General features: G+C 39.8%; 2 protein-coding genes across 2 annotated transcripts; both read left to right on the top strand.

Annotated features, from left to right (window-relative positions):
- Positions 1–5,610: 5,610 nt before the first annotated feature.
- Positions 5,611–6,418, top strand: LOC110934119. Its single transcript, XM_035989520.1, has 3 exons — positions 5,611–5,618; positions 5,673–6,111; positions 6,221–6,418. The coding sequence occupies exons 1-3, from the start codon at positions 5,611–5,613 to the stop codon at positions 6,266–6,268; spliced, it is 495 nt and encodes a 164-aa protein (XP_035845413.1). The 3' UTR covers positions 6,269–6,418.
- Positions 6,419–8,907: 2,489 nt separating this feature from the next.
- LOC110934118 lies at positions 8,908–12,842 on the top strand. Its single transcript, XM_035989519.1, has 3 exons — positions 8,908–8,994; positions 12,062–12,535; positions 12,645–12,842. Exons 1-3 carry the CDS (start codon positions 8,908–8,910, stop codon positions 12,690–12,692), a joined length of 609 nt encoding a protein of 202 aa, XP_035845412.1. The 3' UTR covers positions 12,693–12,842.
- Positions 12,843–15,807: the final 2,965 nt, after the last annotated feature.

Genomic DNA, 15,807 nt, shown 5'->3' with positions numbered 1-15,807 from the left:
TCTGACCGAGTTTGGGTGATTCCTGCTTAAGTCAGTAGGCTAAATGGGGACTTCAGTTTTGTGGTTCAACTCGTAGTCAAAATATCTCTAAAACATCAACAATTAACGGGAATAACCAAGTGTTAGGTGAAAAGTTAACCGAATCGAGAAGCTGGCCGAACGGCTAGGCTGTTCGATCGAACAGCCCAACCGAACGACTATGCCAGCCGATCGACTAGGCTAACCGATCGACTAGCACTTAGGCCCTCAAACTCACAAAGTGTAGTATTGACGAAGTACTGTTCGATCGACTACGCCACTCAATTGTAATCATTACTGCTCGGATCATGAGATACTATACTTTAAAACACTTAGACTTTTCGAAACATTGGAATGTCACCCGATCGAGTATGCCAACCGATCGAGTGACATATTTGAAAACGATGAAGTGCTAACCGATCGGTTGGGCTAACCGATCGAACAGCTGTTCGATCGACCAACTTGAAAGGTAGTACAACCCATCATACACAAACACATCCTTCTCATCAAAGGAAGAAACAATCCACTTGAAGGAACCAGCCGATCGAGCCAGCCAGCCGATCGAATGGATGTTCGAACGGACTTTCAACCCAATCGAACAGCCCACTCGATCGAACTGCTGTCCGATCGAATGGCCTACTCGATCCAAGTACTTTTCCGCGTTACTCATCGTTGTGTTATCGAACTATTCAGGCTAACCTATTCTCAGTGCTCCCTTCAATCCACAACCAATCACTGTGAGTATACTCGATCCCTTTTTGCTTTCAGCACTTTTGGGTGTTACATACGAAATCTATCAAATTCACAAACAACACAATCTATTTGAACGCTAACCTACTTGCATGTATTACTTGTCTAAATGATTGCTGTTTATTATGTTTACACGTGGAGTGCTATCTACCTGCTTTAGCAACGTAGTACTATAGTTTGGACTCAGCACCCGTTCACACGGGGGTTGCTAAGGACAATTACCTGCATGGATTACGGTGGTAATCATGTATTGCGAACTGTCTCGGACAGTCAACTCGAAGTCATTGGTATTGATGGTCCCATGTTGATAATTTACATGCATCGTTTGCCCTTGTGTACGTGCTTGGTTATGCGTAAACTATTCGAACTCTATATGCTATACCAAACTTGTGTACTCACCTTTACATTATATGTATTGACTTTTATTTTAACGTATGTGACAGGTGTTTAAGCTACTAGCGTGCTAGGGAAGCGAGGCAATAATAAGCTTCTAGGAGCCTGTGACCTTAGGGCAGTGTCCACGTACCTGTTCCAGGGCCATAATTATCTGTAGATCTTGTACTGGCACCTGTAGTCAGTAAGATTTACGGATAGCCGTCTAGAGGTCTTAAAACAATATTTACTTTCGGTCTGTAATAATTAAGAATTTGAGTTGTCGGAACAGTTCCCATATTGTTTAGTTGATTTCTATGATAACTTGTTATTATTTGGGACACGGTATGGGACGTGTTATATAACTGAATTGTATGATAGTTGTTGTGGAAACTTCTGAACAATCTGTTTCGCTCAGTGCCGCGCCCCGATGATTCCGCCATCGGTTGGGGTGTGACAATGTGCCCCTTCTCGTTACAATTAAAGCAGGTTGCATCCTTTATCTTTTTGCACTCCACTGTCTTATGATCCTTGGACTTGCATAGCCCACAGGGTGGAGTCCTTTGTTGTGACTGTGAACCAGACGCAAACCTACACTTCCCGGAGTGAGGTTTCTTGCAGACCTTGTAGTGAGGTCTTCCATCAGCTTGCCCCTCCTTCTTTGCCTCCGACCCTCTCTTTCCTTCACCGTTTCCACGGTGCTTTTTCCCAGACTTTCGTGAGGTATCATCCTCACGTTTTCGCTTTTCAGCCTCCTTGCTCCTTTGTGCCCTCAGACGGACAGCATCAAGTGTAAGAGACAAGGAGAGGTCAGTAACTGACCTGAAGGTCGTCGGCCTAGAGGCCTTTACGCTAGCTTTGATCGCCGGCTCTAAGCCCCCAATGAATCGGGCAATTCTTCTAGGTTCTGGTGTCACAAGATATGGCACCAGGCGTGACATAGTGTTAAAACTTGTCAGATATGCTTGACAATCCAGGTTTGTCATCACTAGTGAGACAAAATCTGCTTCAATCTTCTCAACCTCGTGCTGGGAGCAGTAGTTTTCTTTTATGAGGGTAATAAACTCCCCCCATGACATTTTGTACAAGGCAGACTTACCTGAAGCCTGCACCAGAGCTCTCCACCACGCCAGGGCCTCGCCCTTGAATGACTGGGACACAAACTTAACCACGTCCCTCTCAGCGCACCCGCTGATGTCCACAATCGTGTCCATCTCGTCCAGCCAGGTGATACAATCAACCGCACCTTTCTCCCCTGTAAATTCACGGGGCTTACATGATACAAAGTATTTGTAGGTGCAACCCTTAGCACTTGACGCATCAGTATATTCTCTATCGCGATGAACGCTGTGCTCAGTAGACGAGTGCTTGTCGTCATCTTTCTTGGGTTCAGAGGGTGGTTTGGAGTGTGTCTTTGGTTTAGAGGGTGGTTTTGACACAGTTCTGCCTTGAGACTCAGTATTTTGACGATCAATAGCTGCCTGGACAGCATTGTTGATCAGAGCCTTTAGCTGTGCGCCTGTCAAATGTACTGACGCGTTGTCATAGTCATCTTCGTTTGTGTGGCTGTTCTCTCCATTGGGATCCGCCATTGTAACTTGAATCTGTTACAGAAGATAACAAAATTTTAATTTAGGAGATTATTATATGATTGTCTTCTATGACCATTTGTCAACCATGGTACAGAGACCATATTTGGTTAACTTTTTATTTCATTAATTATTAGGATTTGAATATATCCTATTTCAACTATATAAATAGTATTGGCGGCATAAAGCCTAATCATGATGATGTTTTATAATATTAGCCGAGATTTCAGAGAATCAAAGGCATAGAGGACTGAACCGTAGTTCTTTTATCTCCTTCTGACAGGGAGTCATAGACTACCACTGCCTTTTGTCTTTATAAGACAATTATTATGGCCCATAGGCACTACACCTCTAATGGATGTCTTAATATGGTTGGCCCGTAGGCACTACATCACTAATGGATGTTTTAATAATACTGGCCCGTAGGCACTACATCACTAATGGATGTTTTAATAATTCTGGCCCGTAGGCACTGCATCACTAATGGATGTTTTAATATGTTGGCCCGTAGGCAATGCATCACTAATGGATGTCTTTATAATATTGATCACCTTCATTGGTGATTTAACCCACGATTTATATATCATTTAGTTGGGTTTTGAAATCCTTAAAGGATTATTGTATAAGAATGACGTGCGTGATTTTAACGAATCACATCTGCCATGAATGTTAACATGCGTACAGAGGTTAACAGGGAATCAGAATCTTTTCAGTTAGGTCGTACCATCTTGACTAGATCTTAACAGACCCCAAGCTAGGTTTCACCTTTTAAGATTCTTTATTTAGGCAGATCAATATAAAAGGAATGGTTTTGATTTCTTTTTATGTATATTAAAACAAAACTCATAACATACATTCCAAAATCTCAAATACAATTTCATATTGCCCTAAACGGGTCTTTCAAATAATACATACCTCCATAGAGGTTTTAAAATAAGTGACAAGTCCACGCAGGGACTAATATAAGATAGGTGTCCATGCAAGGACTAAAGATAAGTCCACGTAGGGACTGAATTACGATAAGTTGTCCACGCAGGGACTTATTTTAAAGTAGAAATTACAGTAGTACTACTATTAAGGGCTAGTGGTCACGTTTCTTCTTTTTGCCCTTTAGTAAGTTCGCCAAGCCCTTGAGAAATCCTCGGTGGCTTTTCTTCTCTTCCTCGAACTCTCTCTCCACACGATCTAGTCGATGGAGTATTTCTTCCTGTTCAGGAGGAGAAAAACGTGGTTGTTGCGCTTGATGCGGAACGGGAGGTCTGGGAGGTATTGGATACCCATGAGCTGAGTAATCCGGTGGTCCCATGTTTCCATGTGCTCCGTCAGGGTAGCGCGCATTATATCTAGCCGACACCACATATGGGTCGCGCTCATAGCCGTAGTTGTATTGTGCTTGTGACGGTTCGAACGGGTTGTAAGCCGTCGGACCCGTGTAAGCTGGTATGGGTTGGTCATACCCAAATGGTGGCGAATTTCGTGCAGTTGGTGCGGAGTTCGCTTCCTGTATAGGACTGGAAGGTCCTTCTTCTTGTAGTGGCGGATAGTGGCTACTACTAGAATGTCGGGGAGTGCTGAAGTGGATACCTCCTCCTCCTCGTGTAGACATACGAGCATTTGTCCTCCTACGCCTCGGCGGATCAGGTATTACTGGTTGTTGTGACAACCGGTAATTAACGCCTGTTAATTACGCGATTAACAAACATTTAAGTCGATAATAAATAGTGTTTAAGGCACGAGTTTAAATTAATTAGGCCTTTGGTGTGCCTAGGAACGCTTATCTGACTTTACAGTACGCGAATGAAGATCTGCGGAGAAACTGCGTAACAATAAACGATAACGTACTGATGCCGTACGAAATATTGACCACGGCGACAAATATGAATTGTATACGTATAAAAATATGCCTTTATACACTCGACGGATTCATATTTTTATTATGATTCTGTTTTATATTTTATTAAAAACGAGTAACTAGTGAGTATAATTAAACAAGATATTTATAAAATTCACTAACATATACCTATACCACACAACCTCTAGTGTTGAGCTAATTAATACATATTAAAACTCTCATTTTCTTTCTCGATGGATACTTACAACCCATACATATTCATTTTATTTCTTTTATTTTCATTATTGTAAAACAACTTTTACACTCCATTAAACCTTGGAACTTGCTCAAACCCATGCACTAATAATTATCCCCATACATCCTAAAGTCTAGCACTATTGTTTTCATGTCAACTTTTGCCTACTTTTGGTCCATGGCAGACATTTTGCCAAACCTAGAGTTGAAGTGACAATTCATATTATGAAGCCATGCATGCCTGAGTACAATCACATTCCACATGTAATGTAATCTTACACTTTGTAGAAACTAAAACCCATATCCACACTTAACCTACCACCTAAACTAATAATAAAAAAAAATAAATAAATAAAAACAACCATCATAACACCAACTCTAGTCTTGTACGACCATTTCCATCACTCCCCATATCTTTTGAGATTTGATTTTTAAATCTCATCCATGCTTAAAAGGATTGTCTTGATTTTCTGTAGATTAATAGATTTTTATCACTTAACACCACCTTTTTGCACAACAATCGACCAAACTCACATGGACCATCATCCTTTCTTATTTAACTCAAATAAACAAAGAGTTACTTTATCTCTATTTTATTATTATTATTATTATTATTATTATAATGCAAAGGCATGGCAAAGTGAACTACAAAATCATGACTTCAGTGACTTTTATTAAACAATTCCCTAACCTACCCCTACATGTCTTCAAATCCAGTTCTATAGAGCGGAAACTATACCCAATTGCCATACTATTACCCATCATTTTTTTTACTATTCTTTTATTTCCTTAAAAATGGTGTTGTACAGTCTGGCACTTTAGAAACACATACATCACGATCAACATACATATTATAGTAAAATAAATCCTAACCCTTCATTCTCTTTTCACATATGCGCACACAACACCACAGAAGCTCTGTCTTCTCTCCTGCATTTCCGGCGGCCGGAGAAGCTCCGGCCAGCCACCGGCGCGACCGTTTTTGCTGGCAGGTCAACCCCAACACTCAGTGAGTTCCTGTCTATCTCGTCACAGCAGGTCACCGGAGTGACCTCCGGCCACGATTCAGACCGGCGATCAGACGCCGGCTTCTCCGTCAAACAACTACACACCCCACCTTTAGTTCGCCTCGTTAAACATCCATCACACCCACCCCCACCTGTTGCATCGCCAAATGAAGGGCCAGCCACTGCCTTGGCGACGGCACACGGCGGCGGAAGTCAAGAGAAAGAGAGAGATAAGCAGTTAGACAGAGGAGGAGCCGACGCACGTTCGTTAACAGCAGTATTGTTCCGGGTAAGCCTCAAACACCTATTTTTTTTTCTTATTTCTCCAATCGGTAGATGAGTTTCATTAAAGACTTCATCCTCTGTTTTCTTTCTTTTTGCAATGACGATGATTTAAGATGATGGATGATGTTATTGGTGACCGACGGCAACAATGGCAGTGGTAGTGCTTAGGTAGGTCCAGTTCGGGTCAACAGTTAAACGCGGGTGTGGGTGTGGACAGATCCAAGGCTACGAGATAGACTTTAGGGGTTTGATACCTTTTGGGGTCCGGTCAAACGTGGTCAAACAGTCAACTGAGTCCGGGTTCGGGTCAACAGCGGGCCAACGCCGGTCAACGACAGTCAACTCAAAGACCCGGTAATGAAGTTTAAACGACGCGAATATTTTTTATCTATTTCGTTATTATGAAAATTATAGTTATACGCGACCGAGCTCTCGACCCGCTTCGACTAGATATTAATCATGTTTTGATACTTTCGGCGAAAACTATACACATTGTTATTACATTGGGTTGTAATATTACTAGATGGTTGAATTTTGACAAAATTACGACAACTTGTGTTGTCAGGGTTATAAAAAAAAAACAGAGGAAACTCTGCCCGAGTTTCGTTCAAAATCCGAAATACCAAACATGTTTCTATTGTATAAGCGATACCTATCAAAGTATTTTCGCGAAATAAATATAAAGTATATTTATTTTAGATGACGCTTTATGACGTATAAAATGAAATCATAATGTCTCGATAAAACACGAGCTACTAGTTTACGAAAACTACGAGAAGTCGTACTACTATCCATCTACGCCTTCTATTCGCGACAACTAACACAACTATGTAAATATATTTTATATTTATAGATATAAATATATATGTCCAAAATCACTCGAAAACTAAGTCGATCTCGACACTTAGTCTTACCCCGATTATAAACGGGATCAATTAACCATAGAATGGTTATTCTAAATCAGGATATAACCTTAATAGAATCGTTTAGTTAACGATTCGGTAGAGCTCGGACACGTAGTCTAACTACGTTTACACTAGAAACTGATGAGTTATTCCCTGTTAGGAATACTATAGATGCACGCTAGCTAATTCACGTTCTTGGAATGACACTTCGGAATCACGCTAAGCTAGCTTTGCACAGGAATGTCAAGGTGAGTTCATAACCCTCACTTTTTACAGTTTTACATTTTTTTTATAATTGTTTTCGGGGGTGGAAAGACATGCAAGTTTTTGCAAAAGCAAACACTATTTTGATGAACGAAAACACATATTTATAAACCATGTTGCAAATGATTTTCAACGAACTTGAATGGTTTACGAACGATTTATACTAAACATACCGGTTTTACAAAACGTGCATGATTTTCATGACTAGTGACAGGAATGTCCTAGTTACTACAACGGAACTGGGTTGGCCTGCGTATGAAAAACGAGACAACTAAGTGAGATCATGTCCCCCTTTTCTTTCAACGTTTCGGTTTACAACTTTGGGGGGTAAATACATGTCAAACTTAGGTATGATTAAGTTATGGAATGAACTCTTAGATCATGTGAGCATAGGCTGTAACTGAGGTGCCATTAATCCTTTTGAGGACCAAGGAACAAAGGTTAGATCTAATGGGTACGGGCGAGCCCCACTCACGGTCCATGGGTGACCACTTAGAGTGCTGTTGTGTCCCAGTCGAGGTGATTCGACACTAAAAATTGCCTACACGGGTTGAGTACCTCCTATGTCGTCGCATATATTAATGTCCTCGCGAAACATTAATGATCAACATGTTCATAGACGCTTTACATACCAACTTACAACACTATAACTTTCAAATGTTTTTAATATTCATTTGACGCAAACTCATAATACATGTATTTACAAACTTTGATAATGTTTCAACTTATGTACAAGTAAGAGGACGAGTTGGTCCTGCTTACAAAGACTCTCGTGGGCTAGACTCACAACTTTCATATATCATGCCGAGAAAATGATTTTACTATGCTTTCTCAACAACTTTTAAACCGGTTATCAAAAAGATTTATTTTAAATCTTTTCAAAACAAACTATGAACTCGCTCAACTTTATGTTGACTTTTCGCATGTTCTTTCTCAGGTTTCATTTTTCAAAACTACGGAACGGTTGGAATAGGAGAACCCACGGGATTTCGAGTACTTAGCGGGCGTTCACTGTTTAGAAGTCTTAGCTTATTTGCTTCCGCTGTGCAATGAAGTTACCAGTCCGGTCACGCCAACTCTGATTTTTCGGGGTGTGACAGATTGGTATCAGAGCGTTAGGTTTCAGCGAATTAGGTTTCTGTAGAGATACCTAGGCTTTAACCTCAACTTCATTCTGGGGACTTAGACTATTAAGACTTAAACACATACAGAACGCCTAAGACTCGAATATGGGTTCCAACCGTTGCCGAAACAATGAGTAAACATTTTGATTTTAAACATACACACGTGTTGTGTTGGATACACGGTACACGAAATGATTACACACAGGAAACAAAAACTTTGAGAGTTTGATAACATGCATATAGGACCTTTGGAAAACTCTTGATGAGAGCTTATGTCAAAATTCATTCAAGGTCCTCACTTAGAAACCGTGATAAATAACTCGGGCACACACCATTACATTATGTCGTCTATGCTATTTTAACTAACCGAGCAGGTAATCTACGTGGAACGAAACGCTAGGGCGCGAATACACGTGAAACTTAAACTATACGTCAACGGACGTTGAAATACACCACACACAACTTTCGAGGCAAGGCCTTTGGAAAACATGATTGAGCATGACAACAATGATGCTAACCCCGTCAGTGGGAGAACTACTGGTCGAAAGCGGCAAATTGGCAAGTGATCCTGCAAACGACACGAATCACACTGAGGTACGCTTAAACAAGATTTCGTAACGACCGATACTTAGTCTAAAGAGACTCGCAACTATTAGCGCTGCAAAAGAAGTCACATGTCTTCGCATTCCCCCTACTTCATTCATGGCGATTATGCTACGTACAACATTCTATGGCAATGTCACATAATAACCAATCATCACGTGAACTTCCAGGTAAAGTCCTTAAGTTTCTTTTGTTGAAATTTTGACTTCTTGCATATAGTGAGTAGATTTTTGCATTTCTACTCCCCCCTAATGATCGTTGCACCACAAAAATTTTTCTTTCATGATAACGAACACTTAATTGCTTCATTCTTGACAAATCCATATGTTACACATGCGTTGTTCGTTACGCATGTGGCTTCACTTGAAATTGTTGCTTTATCAACGTTCAATATTGTTTCGCTATGTCGATTATTGCATTGTGATTTGGATGATTTCATTGTTGCAAAGTGTTGACTCCTTGATATCGAGTCAACGAAACTTGTTGAAACTCCTTTCCTTTTCAAGCTCCACACATGGTTTTTCGTTGTAACCATGTCAAAAATTTTCGTGTTGATACATGCATTCCTTGTTGTAATGTGACTAAATCAAGTTCAATTGTTTGAACTTGCTCACAATATATATTCGATTCAAGATTCCATATGATGGATTGAGGCCATCATATTTGAAATAATCCTAACAAGCACTTCATTTGCTTTGAACCATAACATGCTTGTTTGGTCTTCGACTTCATTGAATCGTTTCCTTGATCACGATCACCTTGTGGTGACGTTCTCACAAATTTGAAGCTTGCGCTAATCTCGTTTGCACACATCATGTACGGATTTAATTAATTATTTATTTGTTTATTTATATTAAATCCGTTTTGTTAATTGTCATATTAAAGCAGTCTTAATACAATCGTGTATTAAGATAATGGTACACAAGTTCATGTCATATTTCGGTGTACCTCTTAACGGTTCTTTCACCATTGAGCGAACATTTTGTGATATTTATTGCTTTTGATCTTCGCTCGAAAACATTATTTATTTGTTTCATTTTCAATTGAAAATCCTATGTAATTTGTTTGGAGCAACTATTCGTAATTACTTCGTTAAACCTTTCATTCGATTTCAAACACGGTGATACTTGTTTGATCACCGCTATTATTGAATTGTTTCATTCACTACGACACCTTGTGGTGTCGGTATAAACTTGTAGCTTGTGCTAATCACGATCAGCCGTTTCATGCGTAACTATTTATGCTTTTCGTTTGACACATCATTTAAATAGTCTTAATGCAATTATGTATTAAGACGATGATACACCAGGTTCGGTTGTATTTCATTTCGGTGTATCCTTGCAACACGTTGATTTTATTCATTTAATGGTTCAAGAGTTGATAAATCATTTTTACGATTCTACTTATATGAGTTTGTTGAATTCGAGTTTCACTTATACAACAACCAACGCTAGATTCCGTTGGTATTATATTCTGTTGTTTCAAAAATTGATTGCAGTTTGTGAACGTTTATTTGGAATTCCATTGGTTGAATTTCCTCTTTTGTTGAATCTGGTAAAGCTAGCCACATTGGTGATAGTATCACAACATCTCGTTCACTTGACATCGATTTCTAGAACAAACTCAGTTGAACCGTTGGTTCCTACCGATGCAAAATGTCTTTACACTCACAAAATCTGAATCAATTTTGATTCGATTACGTGGTCATTCACTTTGGTATTATTCGGACTTACCTAGGAACGACACAACTTTGAGGAGATAACATACACTAAATTTCGAGGACGAAATTTCTGCAACAGGGGGAGAATGTGACAACCGGTAATTAACGCCTGTTAATTACGCGATTAACAAACATTTAAGTCGATAATAAATAGTGTTTAAGGCACGAGTTTAAATTAATTAGGCCTTTGGTGTGCCTAGGAACGCTTATCTGACTTTACAGTACGCGAATGAAGATCTGCGGAGAAACTGCGTAACAATAAACGATAACGTACTGATGCCGTACGAAATATTGACCACGGCGACAAATATGAATTGTATACGTATAAAAATATGCCTTTATACACTCGACGGATTCATATTTTTATTATGATTCTGTTTTATATTTTATTAAAAACGAGTAACTAGTGAGTATAATTAAACAAGATATTTATAAAATTCACTAACATATACCTATACCACACAACCTCTAGTGTTGAGCTAATTAATACATATTAAAACTCTCATTTTCTTTCTCGATGGATACTTACAACCCATACATATTCATTTTATTTCTTTTATTTTCATTATTGTAAAACAACTTTTACACTCCATTAAACCTTGGAACTTGCTCAAACCCATGCACTAATAATTATCCCCATACATCCTAAAGTCTAGCACTATTGTTTTCATGTCAACTTTTGCCTACTTTTGGTCCATGGCAGACATTTTGCCAAACCTAGAGTTGAAGTGACAATTCATATTATGAAGCCATGCATGCCTGAGTACAATCACATTCCACATGTAATGTAATCTTACACTTTGTAGAAACTAAAACCCATATCCACACTTAACCTACCACCTAAACTAATAATAAAAAATAAATAAATAAATAAAAACAACCATCATAACACCAACTCTAGTCTTGTACGACCATTTCCATCACTCCCCATATCTTTTGAGATTTGATTTTTAAATCTCATCCATGCTTAAAAGGATTGTCTTGATTTTCTGTAGATTAATAGATTTTTATCACTTAACACCACCTTTTTGCACAACAATCGACCAAACTCACATGGACCATCATCCTTTCTTATTTAACTCAAATAAACAAAGAGTTACTTTATCTCTATTTTATTATTATTATTATTATTATTATAATGCAAAGGCATGGCAAAGTGAACTACAAAATCATGACTTCAGTGACTTTTATTAAACAATTCCCTAACCTACCCCTACATGTCTTCAAATCCAGTTCTATAGAGCGGAAACTATACCCAATTGCCATACTATTACCCATCATTTTTTTTACTATTCTTTTATTTCCTTAAAAATGGTGTTGTACAGTCTGGCACTTTAGAAACACATACATCACGATCAACATACATATTATAGTAAAATAAATCCTAACCCTTCATTCTCTTTTCACATATGCGCACACAACACCACAGAAGCTCTGTCTTCTCTCCTGCATTTCCGGCGGCCGGAGAAGCTCCGGCCAGCCACCGGCGCGACCGTTTTTGCTGGCAGGTCAACCCCAACACTCAGTGAGTTCCTGTCTATCTCGTCACAGCAGGTCACCGGAGTGACCTCCGGCCACGATTCAGACCGGCGATCAGACGCCGGCTTCTCCGTCAAACAACTACACACCCCACCTTTAGTTCGCCTCGTTAAACATCCATCACACCCACCCCCACCTGTTGCATCGCCAAATGAAGGGCCAGCCACTGCCTTGGCGACGGCACACGGCGGCGGAAGTCAAGAGAAAGAGAGAGATAAGCAGTTAGACAGAGGAGGAGCCGACGCACGTTCGTTAACAGCAGTATTGTTCCGGGTAAGCCTCAAACACCTATTTTTTTTTCTTATTTCTCCAATCGGTAGATGAGTTTCATTAAAGACTTCATCCTCTGTTTTCTTTCTTTTTGCAATGACGATGATTTAAGATGATGGATGATGTTATTGGTGACCGACGGCAACAATGGCAGTGGTAGTGCTTAGGTAGGTCCAGTTCGGGTCAACAGTTAAACGCGGGTGTGGGTGTGGACAGATCCAAGGCTACGAGATAGACTTTAGGGGTTTGATACCTTTTGGGGTCCGGTCAAACGTGGTCAAACAGTCAACTGAGTCCGGGTTCGGGTCAACAGCGGGCCAACGCCGGTCAACGACAGTCAACTCAAAGACCCGGTAATGAAGTTTAAACGACGCGAATATTTTTTATCTATTTCGTTATTATGAAAATTATAGTTATACGCGACCGAGCTCTCGACCCGCTTCGACTAGATATTAATCATGTTTTGATACTTTCGGCGAAAACTATACACATTGTTATTACATTGGGTTGTAATATTACTAGATGGTTGAATTTTGACAAAATTACGACAACTTGTGTTGTCAGGGTTATAAAAAAAAAACAGAGGAAACTCTGCCCGAGTTTCGTTCAAAATCCGAAATACCAAACATGTTTCTATTGTATAAGCGATACCTATCAAAGTATTTTCGCGAAATAAATATAAAGTATATTTATTTTAGATGACGCTTTATGACGTATAAAATGAAATCATAATGTCTCGATAAAACACGAGCTACTAGTTTACGAAAACTACGAGAAGTCGTACTACTATCCATCTACGCCTTCTATTCGCGACAACTAACACAACTATGTAAATATATTTTATATTTATAGATATAAATATATATGTCCAAAATCACTCGAAAACTAAGTCGATCTCGACACTTAGTCTTACCCCGATTATAAACGGGATCAATTAACCATAGAATGGTTATTCTAAATCAGGATATAACCTTAATAGAATCGTTTAGTTAACGATTCGGTAGAGCTCGGACACGTAGTCTAACTACGTTTACACTAGAAACTGATGAGTTATTCCCTGTTAGGAATACTATAGATGCACGCTAGCTAATTCACGTTCTTGGAATGACACTTCGGAATCACGCTAAGCTAGCTTTGCACAGGAATGTCAAGGTGAGTTCATAACCCTCACTTTTTACAGTTTTACATTTTTTTTATAATTGTTTTCGGGGGTGGAAAGACATGCAAGTTTTTGCAAAAGCAAACACTATTTTGATGAACGAAAACACATATTTATAAACCATGTTGCAAATGATTTTCAACGAACTTGAATGGTTTACGAACGATTTATACTAAACATACCGGTTTTACAAAACGTGCATGATTTTCATGACTAGTGACAGGAATGTCCTAGTTACTACAACGGAACTGGGTTGGCCTGCGTATGAAAAACGAGACAACTAAGTGAGATCATGTCCCCCTTTTCTTTCAACGTTTCGGTTTACAACTTTGGGGGGTAAATACATGTCAAACTTAGGTATGATTAAGTTATGGAATGAACTCTTAGATCATGTGAGCATAGGCTGTAACTGAGGTGCCATTAATCCTTTTGAGGACCAAGGAACAAAGGTTAGATCTAATGGGTACGGGCGAGCCCCACTCACGGTCCATGGGTGACCACTTAGAGTGCTGTTGTGTCCCAGTCGAGGTGATTCGACACTAAAAATTGCCTACACGGGTTGAGTACCTCCTATGTCGTCGCATATATTAATGTCCTCGCGAAACATTAATGATCAACATGTTCATAGACGCTTTACATACCAACTTACAACACTATAACTTTCAAATGTTTTTAATATTCATTTGACGCAAACTCATAATACATGTATTTACAAACTTTGATAATGTTTCAACTTATGTACAAGTAAGAGGACGAGTTGGTCCTGCTTACAAAGACTCTCGTGGGCTAGACTCACAACTTTCATATATCATGCCGAGAAAATGATTTTACTATGCTTTCTCAACAACTTTTAAACCGGTTATCAAAAAGATTTATTTTAAATCTTTTCAAAACAAACTATGAACTCGCTCAACTTTATGTTGACTTTTCGCATGTTCTTTCTCAGGTTTCATTTTTCAAAACTACGGAACGGTTGGAATAGGAGAACCCACGGGATTTCGAGTACTTAGCGGGCGTTCACTGTTTAGAAGTCTTAGCTTATTTGCTTCCGCTGTGCAATGAAGTTACCAGTCCGGTCACGCCAACTCTGATTTTTCGGGGTGTGACAGTTGTGCCGGTGGCGGAGGTGGTGGCGTAACTGCCTCAAAGCGTGAATCCTCAGAGGGATCCTTTGGATGTCTCGGTTGCGATGTCTGATGAGATGGTGTGTTGTACCACTCATGTCGGTCAAACAAGGCCATAAAGCTGTCTGGGCCTTGATACTGCGGACCATGATATGAAGATCCATCAGATACTTCTATCGGATGCGTGGGCGTACCACGAGCTGGTTCAGTTGGATCCTCATCTTCCTCCATGGGATCTTCAGAAAAATGGTCTTGTGGCCCTAGTGGAACAAAACCTGAAGGTTCCTGTATGTAGTCAGCCGGATTAAACTGAGCTACGTAGTATGGAGTAGGGTCGTCATAATTCCGGTGCGAAACCGAACGTTGCAGAGGTATGAAGGAAGGTTGTGGGTTGTTGGGATTATTTTCTGAATCTGGTCCAAAGGAGTGCCGGTAGGATGGCGTCGAGCTGTGTGACGTGGAATGCCTCGCTGGTTCGTAAAGATCTCTTCGTCGTTGTGGCTCTTCGCTCCGTGTCATCGAAGGATGTCTTGTACCAGATGGTCCAGCTTCTTGATCGTGATGTGTCACGATTTCTCCTCGGCCTCTCCTTCCCCTTCCTCTTCCTCGGAATATAACGGGTGGCATTTTCCTGCTCCAAAACTTATTAAAAATCAAATCGAAAATAAAGACAAAAAGGAGTAACAATCCGAATTTGTCCTAAGTTATTGTCTAGACTCAAGTATGTGAATTGTGTCACTGAGATTAAACACATTAGGATAGTGTTTAATTCACTCAATGTTGGCTCTGATACCAACCTGTCACACCCCGATTTCCACGTGTCTCACCGGTGGGCCCGGTGGGGGATTACCGTGACGATGTTGGCAAGAATATAGTCAAACCACACAATTATATAATGCACAGCGGAAGCATAAGATAAATATATAAATTTCAACCTCTGATTGTAATATCAAAATGTATTACAGGGGTTGGATATATCCACAGTGGATCGT

The sequence above is a fragment of the Helianthus annuus genome, chromosome 4 (genome assembly GCF_002127325.2).
Source record: "Helianthus annuus cultivar XRQ/B chromosome 4, HanXRQr2.0-SUNRISE, whole genome shotgun sequence".
NCBI classification, from domain to species: Eukaryota; Viridiplantae; Streptophyta; class Magnoliopsida; order Asterales; family Asteraceae; genus Helianthus; species Helianthus annuus.
This window is presented reverse-complemented; position numbering and strand designations above follow the sequence as displayed.

Excerpts from the sequence above, each read along its gene's own strand:
- LOC110934119 (XM_035989520.1), top strand. Across the intron at positions 6,112-6,220 it reads TAACAGCAGTATTGTTCCGG|ATGATGGATGATGTTATTGG; the intron begins GTAAGCCTCAAA and ends CGATGATTTAAG.
- LOC110934118 (XM_035989519.1), top strand. The coding sequence starts at position 8,908 with ATGATGCTAACCCCGTCAGTGGGAGAACTACTGGTCGAAAGCGGCAAA. Across the intron at positions 8,995-12,061 it reads ACGACACGAATCACACTGAG|AAACACATACATCACGATCA; the intron begins GTACGCTTAAAC and ends CTGGCACTTTAG. Across the intron at positions 12,536-12,644 it reads TAACAGCAGTATTGTTCCGG|ATGATGGATGATGTTATTGG; the intron begins GTAAGCCTCAAA and ends CGATGATTTAAG.